Here is an 18,910-nt window from a genome sequence, read left to right on the forward strand (position 1 = left end):
AGCTGGGACTACGGGCGCCCGCCACCACGCCCAGCTAAATTTTTTTGTATTTTTTAGTAGAGACGGGATTTCACCATGTTAGCCAGGATGGTCTCGATCTCCTGACCTCGTGATCTGCCCATCTCGGCCTCCCAAAGTGCTGGGATTACAGGCCCGCCACCAAGCCCAGCTAAATTTTTTTTCTATTTTTAGTAGAGATGGGGTTTCACCGTGTTAGCCAGGATGGTCTCGATCTCCTGATCTCGTGATCTGCCCACCTCTGCCTCCCAAAGTGCTGGGATTACAAGTGTGAGCCGCTGCGCCCAGCCTGATGGGTGTTTCAAAAGCAGCTTCTCTAGTAACCCAAGCAGGGGAATTTGATGTCCTGAACCGGTGACATCCAGCCAGGTCCAAAATAATGGTGATGGGAGGCCAGGTAAGGTTTCAGGTGGAGCTGATGACCTGCATGCAGCTGAAATTTATTTGCAGCACACTTTGTAGACATTCATTGCGTGCCAGGCTCTATGCTCAGTATATGAGGATCATTATCTTGTTCAGCCTTCCCAAGTGCCTTGAAGCTGGTGCTATTTCTATAACCTTTTAAACCAAGGAGAAAACTAAGGTTCAGAGAAGTGACATGATTTGCCTGAGGAAACACAGCTAATAGTGAGAAGAGCCAAGATACAGCAGCAGGAGCCTGTACAGGGAGAAAAAAAAAAGTGCTAAGTTTGAATTTCTACTGTGCTCCTTCCTACTCTGTGACCTTGGGTGGGTCAGTTTGCCTCCATGAGACTCAGTTTCCACATCTGCAAAATGAAGTCAACTTCATGGGCCTCCTTAGATAGTTTTCAGGGTTAGAAATGCTGCAGGCAGTGCCCAGCTTGGAGTTGGTGGAGTGCTGAGATCGGGAGCTGTTCACAGGGCTGGTGCTGACTTGGTTGTGTGGGGTGGGGGTGGTGAGCCAGTTCTGGGGGGACACTGCCATGTGTTTCTGCAGAGAAGATGGACAGGGATGCACCGAACTCTGTGTTCAACTCCCGGAGGGAACCAGAAGGCAGGGAGAGTGGGCAGGGAGGGCCTAGAACAGCTCTCAGATGGATGCATGGATGTGCTGGCCTGGTGGAGTCTGGACGGGCCACAGGACAGTGGGAAAGGGCATGGGAACCCACTGGGTGGGGGTAACTCAGAACTTTGCTTTATTTACCCCAACATCAGAACCCTCAGGGTGATGTAGAGCTGAAACAGGCCTTTGGGATTGTGTTTTCCAACCTCCTCAACCTCAAAGTGGGGTAACTGAGGCCCAGAGAGGAGACGGACCTTGCTTAAATCCCACGGTGACTCTGGGCAGAATCGGGCCCAGAATCCAGTGAAGCAGAAGGGTGTTCAGGCTGCCAGAGGATCGACACCACAAGCAGAGGCACAGCTGCCCTTCGGCACTGTGTCCCTGTGCCTGGCACATTACAGGCACTCAGGTGAGAATTCTTGAGGGAGCGAGTGCGCTGGGAAGAGCACACGGCCTGGGTGTCTGTCTCGAGCTGGAACCTGTCTCTGTCAGCCAGCTCTGCCTACCTGGGTAAGTGCCTTTATCTCGCTGAGCGTCCATTTCCCAAAATAAGATCAGAAACCCGTTTGGGAGGTCTCCAAGCTGGGATTTGAACTCAGGTCTACCTGATTCCAGGGCAGTTTTTTTACCCTGCACTTTCTCGATTCCTTTATATATCTTATTCTTTCATTCATACACTGATTCATTCATTCATCCAGTCATTTAGAAAATGTTGATTGAGCATCTGCCCTGTGCCAGGCACTGTTCTAGGCTGTGCAAATTCAGCAGTGAATGAGGCAGATGAAGTTTCTGCCCTTGTGGAACTTAAATTCTAGAAGAGAGAAACAGACGGTCAACAAATCAACAAATAAAATGGGAATAGTGGTAGACTGGGTACGGCGGCTCACCCCTGTAATCCCAACACTTTTGGAGGCCGAGGCGGGCGGATCACTTGAGGTCAGAAGTTCAAGACAACATAGTGAAACCCCTTCTCTACTAAAAATAGAAAAATTAACCAGACGTGGTGGCGGGCGCCTGTAATCCCAGCTACTTGGAAGGCAGAGGCAGGAGAATGGCTTGAACCCGGGAGGCGGAGGTTGTAGTGAGCCGAGATCGCGCCATTGCACTCCAACCAGGGCCACAAGAGCAAAACTCTATCTGAAAAAAAAAAAAAAAAAAAAAAGAATGGGAATAGTGGTGCGTGCCCTACAGGAACTAAGATAGGGGATGGGATTGGGGAGGGGTCTGCCTTAGACAGTGTGGTCAGGAAAGGAGATGACATTTTTTTTTTTTTTTTGAGACGGAGTCTCGCTCTGTGGCCCAGGCTGGAGTGTAGTGGCCGGATCTCAGCTCACTGCAAGCTCCGCCTCCCGGGTTCACGCCATTCTCCTGCCTCAGCCTCCCGAGTAGCTGGGACTACAGGCGCCGCCACCTCGCCCGGCTAGTTTTTTGCATTTTTTAGTAGAGACGGGGTTTCACCGTATTGGCCAGGATGGTCTCGATCTTCTGACCTCGTGATCCGCCCGTCTCGGCCTCCCAAAGTGCTGGGATTACAGGCTTGAGCCACCGCGCCCGGCCAGGAGATGACATTTTATGTGAACCCTAAGAGAAGCAGCAGCCTGCTATGCAAAGGACCTGAACAAATAATTGATGAAATGGGAAGCATGGAGCTCAGATAAAACGGGAAGCAGGCGTCAGACCTCCAAAAGACAAGGCGAGGAGGGGGAAGGAAAGCAGGTATCAAAATATCCCAAACGGCCCGAAAGGCCTTGTGGGGAGCAGTGCAGCCCTTTTGGGGCCCCTACACCCAGGTCACCTTGGTCACCTTGGACCTCTTCCCCTCCGGTCACCTCTGCCTTCCAGGTGAAGCAGATCATGGAGGAGGCTGTGACACGCAAGTTTGTCCACGAAGACAGCAGCCACATCATCTCCTTCTGTGGTGAGTCTATGGCCTGGGAAAGTGGCTTCTTTGTGGGCCGCCTCGGGGAAGTGGCGTCTTTGAGCCACTGTTTTGCTTTATGACTCTGAAGTTAGTTTTGGATTCCAAAGGGGGACTCCACTGGAGAATCTGAAAATACAGAACAGTGTAGATAAACAATTAAAAATGACTTCTGTACCCCATGAAGAGGTCAGTGTGGTTAACACTGGAGGAGTTGATTGTCTTCCCCTCCCCGTGGGCACCGTTCACACTGACCGTGCCTCAAGTGACACACGGTCTTGCGTCTGAGGAATGGGCTCCCTGTCCATCATTCTGCCTGTGGCTATTGCTAGGTAAAGGGAGAGGGTAAATGGGGACTTTTTAAAAAAGGGAACTAAGAGCCTGTGACATAGCCTGAAGGGTCATGTCCATCTGGCTCAGCAAAGCAGGCAGGCCCAGGGCTCAGAGCGTGACTCAGACATGTCTCCTTGAACCAGCTCTGCTCACAAGCTTCCAGAAATAACCCCATGGCCAGGCTCTTGCTGTACTTTAAGAATGGTAGAGATGGGTTCTGAGTGTCTCTGAGGTCAGGATTATCAGTGTGTACATAGAAGTGGTAGTCTGTCTTTCTGTCTCCCTGAAAATGTCTTAATTTAATAATTGGAGTGTCTCATAATGAAGGACGTGTTCGAATTCCCCTCCCGTGATCTTGGTCCTGTGGAGAGGCCTGAGCTAGGACAGCTGGCCAGCCCATCAGCTGCCGTCCAAATGGCTGGGGGCACCACCCCACGGGGCCCACAACATGCTGAGCACACACCGTGTCCTGGGAGGCCACGGACCTCAGTTCACCCCCTTTTCAGCCAGGCAGACCTGGATCCACCTCTGCCACTTTCTTGAATTGACTTTGGGCAAGATCTTTCTATTTTTTCTTTTTTTGAGACAGGATCTCACTCTGTTACCTAGGCTGGAGTGCAGTGGCGCAATCACAGCTCACTGCAGCTTCAACCTCCTAGGCTCAAGCGTTCCTCCCACCTCAGCTTCCCGAGTAGCTGGGACCACAAGTATGTGCCACCACACCTGGCAAATGTTTAAATTTTCTGTAAAGGCAGAGTCTTGCCGTGTTGTCAGGGCTGGTCTTGAATTCCTAGGTTCAAACATTCCTCTCTCCTTGGCCTCCCAAAATGAAGATCTTATTTTTTTAAGTGGGATGTCTTTATGTAAGCATATAGCTGTACACGCATACACACACACATAATTAGATACATATATGTATGTGTGTATATATATATATTTGTATTCCCAGCTTTTTGTGTGTTCCCGAATATTTTTATTTCCAAATAAAATTGCATGCATGTCCATCTTAAGACTTGCTAGCATACTTACCAATTAACTTAGAGGAATAAAAGTGATGAAAATAGTATAATAATTCGGTAGCTCTACTCAAAAGTATTTGGGTGGGAGAAATTTGATGGCACTAAATGAAACCTGAAGAACCTCCTTGAGGTTTCTTTTGTCCGTTGTTTCTTATAAGCCGTTGTCAGGAAGGATTAAACAATGTCTACAAAGTCTGAATAGACAGCTCACTTACATCACCATAAGCAAATGAAAAGTACTGCATATATAAGTTAAAAGTAAGATATCTAAGAGATCATCTCCAGGAATATTTTAAATCTGTGGGCAGATTAGGCAATATTTGATCATTCATTCAAGACAAACTGTTTTCTAACGTAAAAAAACAAAACAAAACAAAAAAAAAACCCAAAATGATGAGACCAAAACTTGTCAATATTTCTCCTTGCACATAGCATAACCTTGGTCAAGCTCTGCCCCCTGAGAGCGCTGGTTTGCTCTTTAGAGCTCTTACTTCATGGTTTTTGTCACAAGAATTAGGAAAGGTAAATTTTAACAATTATCTGACACCCAGCAGATGCCTAATAAAGAGTACTTCTTATGTAATCACTTTTTCAATAAACGTTGATTATGCACCTATACAAGTGTGAGCTTCCCATCTCTTGGCTAAGACAGAGGGTAAGAAGATTGAGAGGGCTCTCCAAGGTTCCTGTGTCTGACAGAAGCTCTGGGACACGCTGGGTGCTGGGGAGCATGGGCAGGGCAGGGCAGGGCCTGCTGACTGTCATGTCCCCGCAGCGGCTGTGGAGGCCTGCGTCCTACACGGGCTTCGGCGGCGGGCGGCCGGCTTTCTACGCAGCAACAAGATCGCAGCCCTCTTTATGAAAGTGGGCAAGAGCTTCCCGCCGGCTGAGGATCTGAGCCGCAAGGTGCAAGACCTGGAGCAGCTGATTGAGAGCGCGTGAGTGCAAAGTGTGGGGCACAGGTGGGAGCAGCTCCCCAGAGAATAGTCCACAGTCCTCCCTGGGCCCCAAGAGAGCCTGAATCCCCGGGCACTCTCTTCACTCCCTATCCTGCTCCTCAAACCCACCAGACTCTTTCTCACCCCAGGGTCTTTGCATGTGCCTAACCCTCCACCAGACTCACCCATCTGATCATCCGTAGCTGCTTTCTTGCCATCATTCAGACCTTCCGTTAGCTCAGAAAATTCCACCCCTCCATGTTCTCTTCGATATCGCCCTGTTTATTTTCCTCCCAGTTGTTGTTGATTGGACATCTGTAGTTATTCATGTCAGGTTTGTTTGATTGTTGTCTATCTCACTTGATGCTGAACTCCATGAGAGCAGGCAACTAGATCTGTTTTCTCCCATTATGTCTCAAGCATCTGGGCCAGTGTCTAGCACCTGGTAGATGCCCAAGAAACAACTGTTAAGTGAGAGCCTACTGGGAGCCACGGCCCATTCTAAATGCAAGGCAACCAAAGTTTGATAGAACCAATATGGTCTCTGTCTGTGTGGACCAGACACGAGGGCCACATATCAATAGGCATATTGTAACACATTCAAATACACTGATTAGAAGTTAAAAAAAAAACCCGGCTGGGTGTGGTGGCTCACACCTGTAATCCCAGCACTTTGGGAGGCTGAGGCTGGTGGATCACCTGAGGTCAGGAGTTCGAGACCAGCCTGGCCAACATGGTGAAACCCCGTCTCTACTAAAAATATACAAGTTAGCTGGGCATGGTGGCAGGCGCCTGTAATCCCAGCTACTCGGGAGGCTGAGGCAGGAGAATTGCTTGAACCTGGGAGATGAAGGTTGCAGTGAGCTGAGATCGTGCCATGGCACTCCAGCCTGGGCAACAGACAAGACTCCTTCTCAAAAAAAAAGTTAAAAAAAAAAACCCTTATATTGAAGTAACCTTTGAAGGGGAGAGGTGGCTTCCCTCCCTCGTCTTGGTGGCTGGTGGTATGTGTTAGGGGGAGGCTCAAGGACAGAATGTGTGCATGTGAGCACTTTCAGCCAGAGCCACTCCCTGGGAGGTCCTGTCTGCACAGCCAAACCCCCAGTCTATACTACAGCCTGGTCAGGGATGACAAATTTGGTTTCAACTCCTGGCAACAAATTTGGTCTAGTGGCTTCCCAGAGGAATGTACTGTGTTTCTGAAGCTATGATTGGGTGTTCTGGGGAAAAGCATATGGATTGATTGGTCATGTCTGTCAAGGGCAAGGGCAGGGAAGAGACAAGCATACAAGCATGTCCTATGTTTGCAGACTCTGTTGTGGATGGTCACTCCACTTCACTGGATGAGAATGGCCCTTTGCTTGCGTTTCAGGCCCTGCCTGCCCAGGGCTGCTGGCCAGAACGGTATGGTGGTCAGAGCTAAGGATTTGGCTCTGTCAACTCCCATTTGGAATGACTTCTCAGCCAACTGGTCTTTGAGTACCTTCCAGTCCATCTGCTAAGTTCCCAGGTGTTTGCAGATAACTTCTTAAAGGATTAGATTTGTCACCCTCCTAATGGAGGAATTAGAGATGCCTGTGCAAGTGGTAAGGGAGAAGCATTTATTCATATATGCAATCACTCATTCATAAACTTTTTTTTTTTTTTTTGAGATGGGGTCTCGCTCTGTCGCCCAGGCTGGAGTACAGTGGCCAGATCTCAGCTCACTACAAGCTCCGCCTCCCGGGTTTACGCATTCTCCTGCCTCAGCCTCCCGAGTAGCCAGGACCACAGGCACCCACCACCACGCCCAGCTAGTTTTTTGTATTTTTTAGTAGAGACGGGGTTTCACCATGTTAGCCAGGATGGTCTCGATCTCCTGACCTCGTGATCTGCCCGCCTCAGCCTCCCGGAGTGCTGGGATTACAGGCTTAAGCCACCGCGCCCGGCCTCATTCATAAACATTTACTAAGCCTCCTCTATATGTCAGCCACTGTGCTGGGCCCTGGAGATATAAACACGAAGAGGGCCCGTGCTTGCCACATGGTAGACTCTCAGTAAGTATTTTATTTAAAAAAAAAAAAAAAATGAGTTGCGGCCAGGTGCGGTGGCTCACGCCTGTAGTCAGCACTTTGGGAGGCCAAGGCAGGCAGAGCACCTGAGGTCGGGAGTTGGAGACCAGCCTGACCAACATGGAGAAACCCCATCTCTACTAAAAGTACAAAATTAGCTGGGTGTGGTGGTGCATGCCTCTAATCCCAGCTACTCAGGAGGCTGAGGCAGGAGAATCGCTTGAACCCGGGAGGCAGAGGTTGCGGTGAGCCAAAATTGTGCCATTGCACTCCAGCCTGGACAATAAGAGTGAAACTCCATCTCAAAACAACAACAACAAAATAAGTTGCCAATTTCATATCCTCAAGATCACAGCATAGAGGGGAAGACAGAAAAGTGAGCAGGGAGCTCAGCTCCAGAGGCTGACAGAGCACAGACCAGCTTTGATTGGTCCAGGAGAGCTTCCTGTATGTAGGAGGCGAAGCCCTCGCTGAGACCTAAACAGTGAGAGGGATCAGCCTGGGAATGGGTGGGGAGGGAACCCGGAAGAAGCGGCAGCCCAGGGAAAGGCTTCAGATGAGACTCTGGTGCCCTCAGGCATCTGCACATACCTCTGTCTGGCTGGATCATGGAGTGATAAGGGTTAGTGGTAAGGAGATTGTTGGAGAGATGAGTGGGGCAGGGTCTTGTAGCTCTCTGCCAGTCATGTTGAAGAGCTTGCTTCCCAAGTGCACTGGAGACCCAATGAAGGATCTACACTCCAGGACTCTTCTTGGCCAGCACTCCTTTCCAGGAGAGAGAGGCAGGGGGATATCCGTATGAGAATCTGGCTTGCCCTTTGGCAGTGTAGGAAAGTGTCTGTTTAACCACATCTGCACATTCATTGGGTATTATTATTTTTTTAACTCCTGACCAGCTTGCTAGCAGCAATATGGGCTCTTGTGGTTTAGCTGCCATTCCTTCATTTTCCCGAGAGATTGAACATTCTCCCATTTGCCAATTAGTCCTGTGTGGATTTGCTCTTGTGAGTATTTATTCCTCTCTCTCATTGGTCTCGAAGGAGAAACCAGATCCAGGGCCTCCAGGAGAATGTGCGTAAGCTGCCGAAGCTGCCCAGCTTGTCCCCACTTGCCATCAAGCATCTGTGGATTCGCACGGCCTTGTTTGAGAAGGTCCTGGACAAAATTGTGCATTACCTTGTGGAAAACAGCAGGTGAGAGGGAAAGACCCAATACCTGGCCATGCTCTGCCCCCACCTGCTGGCCGTCGTGGGAATTGCATCCCCTCACACAAAGCTGCTTTCTTTTTCTCTTTGACAGCCACTAAGTTTGAAAGGGATTAAATGCCTGAACACTGGGTAGATTCAAGAGCTTAATGGCAGTGCAAGGTCTTCGGATTTAGGGTGGAGTATAGGGATCCTGAGTTTCTTCCTTCTCCTGTGGATTACTCCACTCAATCACTGTGTGGCCCTAGAGAGTTGCTTAGCCTCTCTGTGCCTGTTAATCTCCTTTGGTAAATGGCATGGCGATTCCCGATACTCCAGAGAAGTGAGAAGGGAATTTGGTAAATATACAGCATTTTGAAAATGCATGGTGAGCCTTTCTACATTTTCTCCACTAGCTTAGATTAATCTGATGTGAAAGTTTTATAGTATGAACCCTCTTGGGTAACCATTCATCCATGCATTCATTCATCCAGCAAATATTTAATGAGGACCTGCTGTGTACTGGCACTAACCTAGACATCAGGGATACAGTGGTGATGCCTGTCATGTTACAGAGCTTGTACATCATCTCAAGAGCCATGGAAGAATTTATCACCTGACACTCCTCGTGGCCAGCATGCCTCTGCCAGCCCCCAAGAGGTGGCAGGAACAGTGGGGTGGGGGAGAGAGAGAGAGAGTGTGTGTGTAATATCTCAGAATCTCCCCATCTTTCAGAATATAAAAGTGCTGGCTTAACCACATCTTCACACAGTGGATGTTTTTGTTATCATTCTTTGCCCCTTTGCAAGGAAAATATGCATGAAAGTGGCGAGAAAAATCCCTCTTCTCATGAAGTTCATGTGCTTGCAAGGAAAACCAGCAAACAGTCATGGTGATAATATGTGATGGATGTTCCAAGGGGGCGTGGTGGTGGTGATTATTTTCTCCTGGTGGTCAGGGAAAGTGTCCTGGATGGCGCAACAGTTAAGCCTCCATTTGAAGAGCACGGAGGCATTAGCCAGGTGATGGGATGGGGAACGAAGTGTTTCTGGTGGAGGGAGTAGCAGGTGCAGAGGCCTAGAGACAGGAGAGAAAATGCAAGAAATCCAAGCTCTGGATCTCCAGTTCACTATTTACCGTGTAGTAATAGCATGTCTCTGCCTCCTGCCCCATGAAGTTTTCTGGGCCTCTTTAATTATTGCCTTTGGCATATGACCTTGAGCATATGACCTGCTGATTCAGTTGGTCAAAGGGAATTAGTAATTTATTTGAGAAGCAATGTCAACCTGCTTTCTTTTCATTTCAACTTTTTATTTTTAATTTAGATTTACATAGAAGTTGCAAAATTAGTACAGAGAGTACTAATTGCCTAACCTCAATGATAACATTTTACATACCCATAGTGCCATGATCAAAACCAGGAAATTGACATTGGTACAATACTATTAACTAACCGCAAAACTTTTTTGGATTTCATCAATTTTTATAGGTACTCAATTTTTTTTATACAGTTCTATGACACTTTAACACATGTATAGTTTCATATAACCCACACCACCATCAGGATACAGAATTATTCCAAAATAAACCTCATCACCCCAAAGAAACTCCTTTCAGCTTCTTTTTTTTTTTTTTTTTAAGATGGAGTCTTGCTCTGTTGCCCAGGCTGGGGTGCAGTGACGCGATCTTGGCTCACTGCAAGCTCTACCTCCCGGGTTCATGCCGTTCTCCTGCCTCAGCCTCCCGAGTAGCTGGGACTACAGGTGCCCACCACCACGCCCGGCTAATTTTTTTTTGTATTTTTAGTAGAGACGGGGTTTCACCATATTAGTCAGGATGGTCTTGATCTCCTGACCTCGTGATCCGCCCACCTCAGCCTCCCAAAGTGCTGAGATTACAGGCTTGAGCCACTGCGCCCAGCCCCTTCAGCTACTTTTTACAGTCACACCTTGGTTCCAACGCTACCTGCTAATTTTAAAATTTATTTTTATTTTTTGAGATGGAGTCTCATTCTGTCGCCCAGGTTGGAGTACAATGGCGCAGTCTTGACTCACTGCAACCTCTGTCTCCCATGTTCAAGTGATTCTCATGCCTCAGCCTCCCAAGTAGCTGGTTTTACAGGCATGCACCACCACGCCAGACTAATTTAGTATTTTTAGTAGAGACAGGGTTTCACCATATTGGGCAGACTGGTCTCGAACTCCTGGCCTCAGGTGATCCTCCCACCTTGGCCTCCCAAAGTGCTGGGATTACAGGCATGAGCCACTGTGCCTGGCCTTTTTAAATTTATTTTGAGAGCCCTACCTACTCATTTTTGAGGCAGCATGTTTGAGGTAATTCTGCTGATTTTTAGAAACTGAGTGGTGGCAAAGTGAAAAGTTTCTTAATGTGTTATCTTCAGATTTGATGCCAAAATGTACAACCTTGATATTGAATAAGTCCAGAGCGTGTCAATTCTGGCTCATACAATATTCCAGTTGATGGAAGACTCTCAGGGGGTAAGATTACAGTGATGTTGCCACCATTTCGTGAGGATTTCCTGATGTTGGGCTCTGTGCTGTGCTATGTAAGCAAGTTGTCATTGAATCCTTCCAACAACCCAGGCATTTGAGTTCTATACTTCCTCCCATTTTACAGCTGAGGACCAAAGCTCAGAGAGGGCTCTCACTTGTCCAGCGACACACAGCAAGGCAGGGAGTGGCATAGCTGGGCTCCGACCCACTCTGTGTCACTCCAGATCCCGTGTCCTTTACTTTCTGCTGGATGCTGGCAAGAGTTGAGGCAGGTGGGCTCAGCCCAAGCCTGTATCTGCCTGCCGTATGGCCTCCAGCAACTAAATCACTTACCCTCTTTTGGGAGAACCCACTCCCGATGTTTAACATGGGTTATTTTCTATTTCCTAAGTATCTCGACTGGGTTGAGAAATAAAGGGAAAGAGCACAAGAAAGAGAAATTTAAAGCTGGGTGTCCGGGGCAGACATCTCATGTTGGCAGGATCCGTGATGTTCCCCGAGCCATAAAAGCAGCAAGTTTCTATTAGCTATTTTCAAAAGGGGAAGAAGTGCACGAATAGGGTGTGGGTCACAGAGATCACATACTTTACAAGGTAATAAAATATCACAAAGCAAATGGAGGCAGGGCGAGATCACAGGACCACCGGATGAGGTGAAATTAAAATTGCTAATGAAGTTTTGGCAGGCATTGTCGTTGATAACATCTTATCAGGAAACAGGGTTTGAGAGCAGACAACCTGTCTGACCAAAATTTATTAGGTGGGAATTTTCCTCCACCTGATAAGCCTGGGAGCGCTAAAGGAGACCAGGGCTTATTTCATCCCTTTGGCTTCGACCATAAAAGATGGGACGGGATGCCTTGAAAGGGGCCGTCTATAAGCCTACCTTCAGGGCGCATTCTCTTTCTCAGGGCTGTTCCTTGCTGAGGAAAAGAATTCAGCGATATTTCTCCTATTTGCTTATGAAAGAGGAGAAATATAGCTCTGTTCTGTCCGGCTCACTGGCAGCCAGTTCAAAGTTGCCTCTCTTGTTCCCTGAATATCACTGTTATTCTGTTCTTTTTTTAAGATGCCCAGATTTCATATTGTTCAAACACACATGCACTACAAACAATTTGTGCAGTTGATACAATCACAGGGTCCACACGGTCCGCAGGGTCATCCTCCTCAGCTTACGAAGGAGATGACAGGATTAAGAGATTAAAGTAAAGACAGGCATAGGAAAACTCAAGGGTGTTGATTGGGAAAGTGATAATTGTCCATGAAATCTTCACAATTTATGTTCAGAGATTACAGTAAAGACAGGTGTAAGAAATTGTAAAAGTATTAATTTGGGGAACTAATAAATGTCCATGAAATCTTCACAATTTATGTTCTTCTGCTGCGGCTTCAGCCAGTCCCTCCGTTTGGGGTCCCTGACTTCCCGCAACACCCTCTCTGGGCCTGAGATCCCTTGGGAGGTCAGAACAAGGTCCTTTTCAATCCTAAAATTGTTTGTTTCTAGACTGTATGAGTTTTCAAGGAATTAGAAACCACTACACGATAACTCAGTTGTGGAAGCATTCACCACAAACATTGTATTGATGGTGTATTAGTTCATTTTGATGCTGCTGATAAAGATATGCCTGAAACTGGGAACCAAAAGAGGTTTAATTGGATTTAAAGTTCCACATAGCTGGGGAAGCCTCAGAATCATGGTAGGAGGCAAAAGGCACTTCTTACATGGTGGTGGCAAGAGAAAAATGAGGAAGAAGCAAAAGCAGAAACCTCTGATAAACCCATCATATCTCGTGAGACTTACTCAGGATCACAAGAATAGCATGGGAAAGACCGGCCCCCATGATTGAATTACCTTCCTCTGGGTCGCTCCCACAATACGTGGAAAGTCTGGGAGATACAATTCAATTTGGGATTTGGGTGGGGACACGGCCAAACCATATCAGATGGCATCACTTGTTATTCTTCACAGCCAAATCCCAGGGGGCATTTTTGAGCATCTGAGGCCAGTGCTCTCCATATTAGTTATCAAGGCAGGAAAGCTTGTTATACAGCCTTTCAGTACCCACTGCTGCTAAACAGCATTTGGTGGCCCCAGTAATAGAAGGGCAGACATCATCTGAGCCTCTAAGTCACTTCCTGTCTCAAATGGAAGATGTGGTAGAGGCAGATAGAGTCAGCCAGGCCTCTGCAACCTATTAATTATTATTCCTGTTACTGTTATAAAGGCTCTATCATGACCATGTGTTAAGGATGTACATGTTGAGCACTCCGCTAAATGCCTTTAATTTTTTGTTTCTCTCAAAAGTCCTTCCAATAGGCTGGTCATGGTGGCTTATGCCTGTAATCTCAGTGCTTTGGAGGCCAAGGTGGTGGGATCACTTGAGGCCAGGAATTCAAGACCAGCCTGGGCAACATAATAAGACCCTGTCTCTACAAAAAATTAAAAAATTAGCCAGGTCTGGTGGCACATGCCTCTAGCCCCAGCTAATCGGGAGGCTGAAGTGGAAGGATCGCTTGAGCCCAGGAGTTCGAGGTTACAGTGCACTTTGATTGTGCCACTGCATTCTAGCCAGGGTGACAGAGAAAGACCTTATCTTTAAAAACAAAACAGAAAAAAAGTCCTTCTGTCAGCCCTATGAGCTATATTATTATGATCCCCATTTTACAGATGGGGCAGCTGAGGCTCTGGGTGGTAACCAAGTGACACTGGGGATTGAACTCTCGTCTGTGGATTGTGCGTCCTCTGCTGGTCTCCATCCAAACCTGCATATTTTCTCCTCTTGCTAGTAAATACTATGAGAAGGAAGCTCTCCTGATGGACCCTGTGGACGGCCCCATCCTTGCGTCTTTGTTGGGTAAGTGGTCCTGTGACCACTTCTAGATGGAACTGAGCTTCATCTAGACCCCTGGTCTTGAGTCTCAGGGGCAACTCCTCTGGGACACTCTCACCCCTCTCCAGCCTCGCCCATCAAAATGCACGCTGTCCTGGCAGGCTGGAAGAGAGGGTAGTGAGGTGGGCGGCCATCTGGTGGTAGATGAGCGGGAGGACTTTCCGGGGCAGTGGGTTCCCAGCTCCCATGTGCCCCTCAGTGGGGCCCTGTGCCCTAGAGTACACCAAGATGAAGACTGCAGATCACTTCTGGACCGATCCCTCGGCTGACGAACTTGTCCAGAGGCACCGCATCCACAGCTCCCACGTGCGGCAGGACTCGCCCACCAAGCGTCCCGCGCTCTGTGTGAGTGGGGTAGACGGTGGGGCTGTGGGAGGGACCTTGCATGGGGGCAGGAAACAGGGTAGGAGTCCTCAAGGTCACCTCAGGTCTCATCCCTCTGTCTCCCCTCACGCTCTACCAGATCCAGAAGAGGCATTCCAGTGGCAGCATGGACGACCGGCCATCCCTCTCTGCCCGCGATTATGTGGAGTCCCTGCATCAGAACTCCCGTGCCACCCTGCTCTATGGCAAAAACAACGTTCTGGTTCAGCCGGTGAGAGGTTATCTTGGGCCCAGATCTTGCACCGAGGGTCTCACTCCAGGTTATGGAGGAAGAGGCCTCTTTGGCTCCAGGTTGCCAATCCATTCATCCATTTATCCACTCACCCATGCACACATCCATCCGCCCAACATTCATTCATCCGTCAATCTATATGTACATCCCCCCATCCTTACATCCATCCATCCATCCACCCATTGTTACATCCATCCATCCACCCATTGTCACATCCATCCATCCACCCATCTTTTTTTTTTTTTTTTTGAGACAGAGTCTCACTCTGTCGTCCAGGCTGGAGTGCAGTGGCGCGATCTCAGCTCACTGCAAGCTCCGCCTCCCAGGTTCACACCATTTTCCTGCCTCAGCCTCCCGAGTAGCTGGGACTACAGGCGCCCGCCACCTCGCCCGGCTAATTTTTTGTATATTTAGTGAAGACCGGGGTTTCACCATGTTAGCCAGGATGGTCTCGATCTCCTGACCTCGTGATCTGCCAGCCTCAGCCTCCCAAAGTGCTGGGATTACAGGCATGAACCACTGCGCCCGGCCAATCCACCCATCTTTACATTCATTTATCGACCCATCTTTCCATCCATCCATCCATCCATCTATCCATCCATCCATTTGTCCATTTATTTTCCTGTCCATCTCTTCACTCACCTGCATACTCAGGCTTCTATCCATCTGTTCACTTTTGTTCTCACTCATTGATTCAGCAAACATTTCCTTGGACCTCCTATGTGCTAGGTGCATATGGTGTCAAGATCTTCATTCTCATGGCCAATATTTCTTGATGCTTCCCTATGTGTCAGGCACTGTGTAAAATGTTTTCAACTGTATTAACTCTTAAACCTCCCAAGGACCCTTTGAGGCAGGTACCATTATTTCAGGCCTCAGTATTATCAGATGGTAATACTGAGGGCTATACAGGTGAAGTAAGGTGCAGACAGTTATGATTTGAATTCAGGCCAGCTGGTGCCAGAGTCAGTGCCATCACTCAATCACCTTCTCTGCCCCATCACACGGCTAGGCTGCAGGGATGGGTGGTAGGTGAGGCATATGTAGTTCCTGCCTTCATGCAGTGTCCCCTTTGGCTGTATCCTCCCTAGGGCCATTTGGTTGCATGGTCATTGTGGTGTTTGGGCTCTCAGCGGGAGGAAGCAAAGGGAAAACCATCAGCCACTCCATCTCTGTAGTCAGTTTTAATCACTGAGTGACCTTGAGCAAGTCACTTTTTCCTCTGAGCCTCCATATCTGCATCACAATGGGTATAAAATCCGATTGCTGCAAATCTTAAGAAGCCACTAGTTTAAGATACACCGTTTTCTTTTTTATTGTTTTCAGACGGAGTCTCACTCTGTCACCCAGGCTGGAGTGCAGTGGCACGATCTCGGCTGACTGCAAGCTCCGCCTCCCGCGTTCACGCCTTTCTCCTGCCTCAGCCTCCCAAGTAACTGGGACTACAGGCGCCCGCCACCATGCCCGGCTAATTTGTTATATTTTTAGTAGAGACGGGGTTTCACCGTGTTAGCCGGGATGGTATCCATCTCCTGACCTCGTGATCCACCCACCTCCGCCTCCCAAAGTGCTGGGATTACAGGCGTGAGCCACTGGGCTCAGCCTAAGATACACCGTTTCTTAATGTAATCTAAACCAATTAAAAATGCTATTTAGAGGGATTGCTGGCTCATGCCAGTAATCCCAGCACTTTAGAAGGCCGAGGCAGGAGGATCACAAGGTCAGGAGTCCAAGACCAGCCTGGCCAATATGGTGAAACCCTGTCTCTACTGAAAATAGGAAAAAATAGCTGGGTGTGGTGGCACGTGCCTGTAGTCCCAGCTACTCCGGAGGCTGAGGCAGAATTGCTTGAACCCAGGAGGTGGAGGTTGCAGTGAGCCGAGACTGGGCCACTGCACTCCAGACTGGGAAACAGAGCGAGACTGTCTCGGAAAAAAAAAAGGAAAAAAAGCTATTTAGATCATTATATACAGTGTTTTCGTTTTGTTTTGTTTTGCTACTTAAAAAATTTAGCTTATGCTTTTTGAAAGAGGTCTTTGAAACTTACATGGATGTAGTTTTGTTTTTTAATCTATATCACTTTTATAAGTAACACACAGGGAAAATGTCATTGAAATACATTAATTAAGATATTCTTCAAGCTTCTTCCAGTTCAGAGTTCCATCCTCTGTATCACTCTTCGACTTAGAGTCATCAGTGCCCTCATTTTTCCACACGTTGTTTCCTGTTCCATCAAGAGAAGGAGTTAACAATCATCTGTGCCTCTACTTGTTTTTGCAAATAAAGTTTTATTGGGATACAGCTACAGCCTATGACTGCTTTCAGGCCTTGCTGGCAGAGTTGAGTGGTTGCAGCTGAGCTTGTATAGCTTACAAATCCAAAAAATATTTCCTATTTGTCCCTTTACACAAAAAGTTTGGTGGTCCCTGATCCAGGAGCACAGGAAGTGCAGCATTTCTTGCAAGAATGTCCACTCTCATCTCGGGGATGTTTTTTGTTTTTTGTCTTTTTTTTTTTTTTTTTTTTTTTTGAGACAAGGTCTTACTGTCACCCAGGCTGGAGTGCAGTGGTGTGATCATGGCTCACTGCAACCTCAAACTCCTGGGCTCAAGCAAGCCTCCCACCTCAGCCTCCTGAGCAGCTGGGACTACAGGTGTGTACCACCATGCCTGGCTAATTTTTAAGTTCTTTTTTTGTAGAGATGGGGTCTTGCTACATTGTCCAGGCTAATGTAAAACTCCTGGGCTCAGGTAATTATCCCACCTCAGCCTCCCAAACCTCTGGGATTGCAGGCATGAGCCACTGCACCCAGGCTGTGATGGTTCTTAAGTCCTGTAAAGTATTTGTTTGTTGCTTTACAAGAAAATCTTGGCTGGGCGCAGTGGCTCATGCCTGTAATCCTAGGACTTTGGGAGGCCAACGCACGTGGATCACCTGAGATCAGGAGATTGAGACCAGCCTGGCCAACATGGCGAAACCCCATCTCTACTAAAAAAAAAAAAAAAATACAAAAATTGGCCGGGCGTGGTGGCAGGTGCCTGTAATCCCAGCTACTTGGGAGGTTGAGGCAGAAGAATCACTTGAACCTGGGAAGCAGACGTTGCAGTGAGCCGAAATCGCACCACTGCCCTTCAGTCTTGGCAACAGAGCAAGACTCCATCTCAAAAAAAAAAAAAAAAAAAAAAGAAGAAGAAGAAGACAGACAATCTGGACTTGTGGGCTTCCCTGCAGGGATGAATACGTGCCTGTCTTGCCAGCATCACGCAGGCACTCTACCGCTCCGTTCCCAGCCTTCATATGTGCACAGTAGGTTTTCCATTCAAAGATGAATCGCGGTCAAATCTTTTTGAAGACATTTAAAATAGCACCTACATTCCACATGTGAAATAACAACCGTGTCCAAAACTTAATTGAAATGATGATGCTTTGAACGGCTGTTCAGTCAGGCAGGACAGCCATGTCACAGTTGTGATTAGAAGACCCACCCCCATTTCAGGTACATGAAAAAGTGAACAATCAAGATGTGTGTCTTTGGATCGATGAAATACTACACTGCTCCTCCCTTGGGGTTGTAAGCGCGTGGGTTAAATCAAGACAGTACGTGTGAAGGCTGAGCCGTGCTTGGGACACATTTGGTGCTCAGTAAATGTTGGGGTGAATTTGGTGGGGGGATGGTGACATCGCCCTCCCCACACACCCACCTGGGATAAAACAAAGCCGGTGAGAATCCCTGTAGGTAAATCTAGGAGAGAAAAGGGACCGGCTACTGGGCGGGGAGTGTGGCGGGGGTCTTTGGGAGGAGGTTTCTGAGTATTGTCTCTGGGAAGGGCCCTAGAGCCCAGCTGCCATCTGTTTCTCCCTTAAGCCTGGCCAAGATAAATGCCTTCTGTTTTGAAAAGCATGATTTTCAGTGGGGCAGGGCCTCCTTCCTGGCTCTGAAGGAACCTGGGGTCAGGGACCCTCGAGATCAGAAGGAAGTCAGAGTGTGAAAGTGATGGGAGTGGGAGGCTTTTACAGCTGGATGATGTAGAACCCATCCTGGGAGGTTGGCTGCAAATGGCTTTGCTTAGCAAGGCCACCTGGAAGGAGGCTTTAGAGTCTTCCACGTGGCCAGGGCCTTGAAGGGATTAACCCAGCCTCTTAGTTCCGATTATGTGTGTTCTTGAGTCAAATGGGCCAGGACCTATGTCCACAGCGACTCCAGCACCATGACCAGACCTGAGTCCTCCTCTCTCTGCAGAGGGACGACATGGAGGCTGTGCCAGGGTACCTGTCCCTGCACCAGACGGCTGACGTCATGACCTTGAAGTGGACCCCCAACCAGCTGATGAACGGGTCTGTGGGGGACCTGGACTATGAGAAGAGGTAGGGCACTGCGTCTGCTCTGTGTCCCTTGGGTCCCTCCA

At 48.2% G+C, this 18,910-nt stretch overlaps 1 protein-coding gene across 4 annotated transcripts in view; it reads left to right on the forward strand.

The window, feature by feature from the left end:
- SGSM1 (small G protein signaling modulator 1) overlaps nucleotides 1-18,910 on the forward strand; it is a 119,728-nt gene that overhangs the window by 33,877 nt on the left and 66,941 nt on the right. For 2 of the 4 annotated variants that reach the window (XM_015149941.3, XM_015149943.3), the window contains exons 1-8: nucleotides 2,545-2,758; nucleotides 2,885-2,960; nucleotides 5,088-5,250; nucleotides 8,342-8,494; nucleotides 13,785-13,852; nucleotides 14,088-14,233; nucleotides 14,352-14,483; nucleotides 18,745-18,869. In XM_015149941.3, coding sequence (XP_015005427.2) covers nucleotides 2,672-2,758; nucleotides 2,885-2,960; nucleotides 5,088-5,250; nucleotides 8,342-8,494; nucleotides 13,785-13,852; nucleotides 14,088-14,233; nucleotides 14,352-14,483; nucleotides 18,745-18,869 — 950 coding nt within the window. In that variant the 5' untranslated portion in view covers nucleotides 2,545-2,671. Of the gene's footprint in view, nucleotides 1-2,544; nucleotides 2,759-2,884; nucleotides 2,961-5,087; nucleotides 5,251-8,341; nucleotides 8,495-13,784; nucleotides 13,853-14,087; nucleotides 14,234-14,351; nucleotides 14,484-18,744; nucleotides 18,870-18,910 lie in introns of those variants that run through there. The other 2 variants (XM_015149942.3, XM_015149944.3) reach the window with 1 other exon arrangement.

The sequence above is a fragment of the Macaca mulatta genome, chromosome 10, assembly GCF_049350105.2.
Source record: "Macaca mulatta isolate MMU2019108-1 chromosome 10, T2T-MMU8v2.0, whole genome shotgun sequence".
Classification (NCBI taxonomy): Eukaryota; Metazoa; Chordata; class Mammalia; order Primates; family Cercopithecidae; genus Macaca; species Macaca mulatta.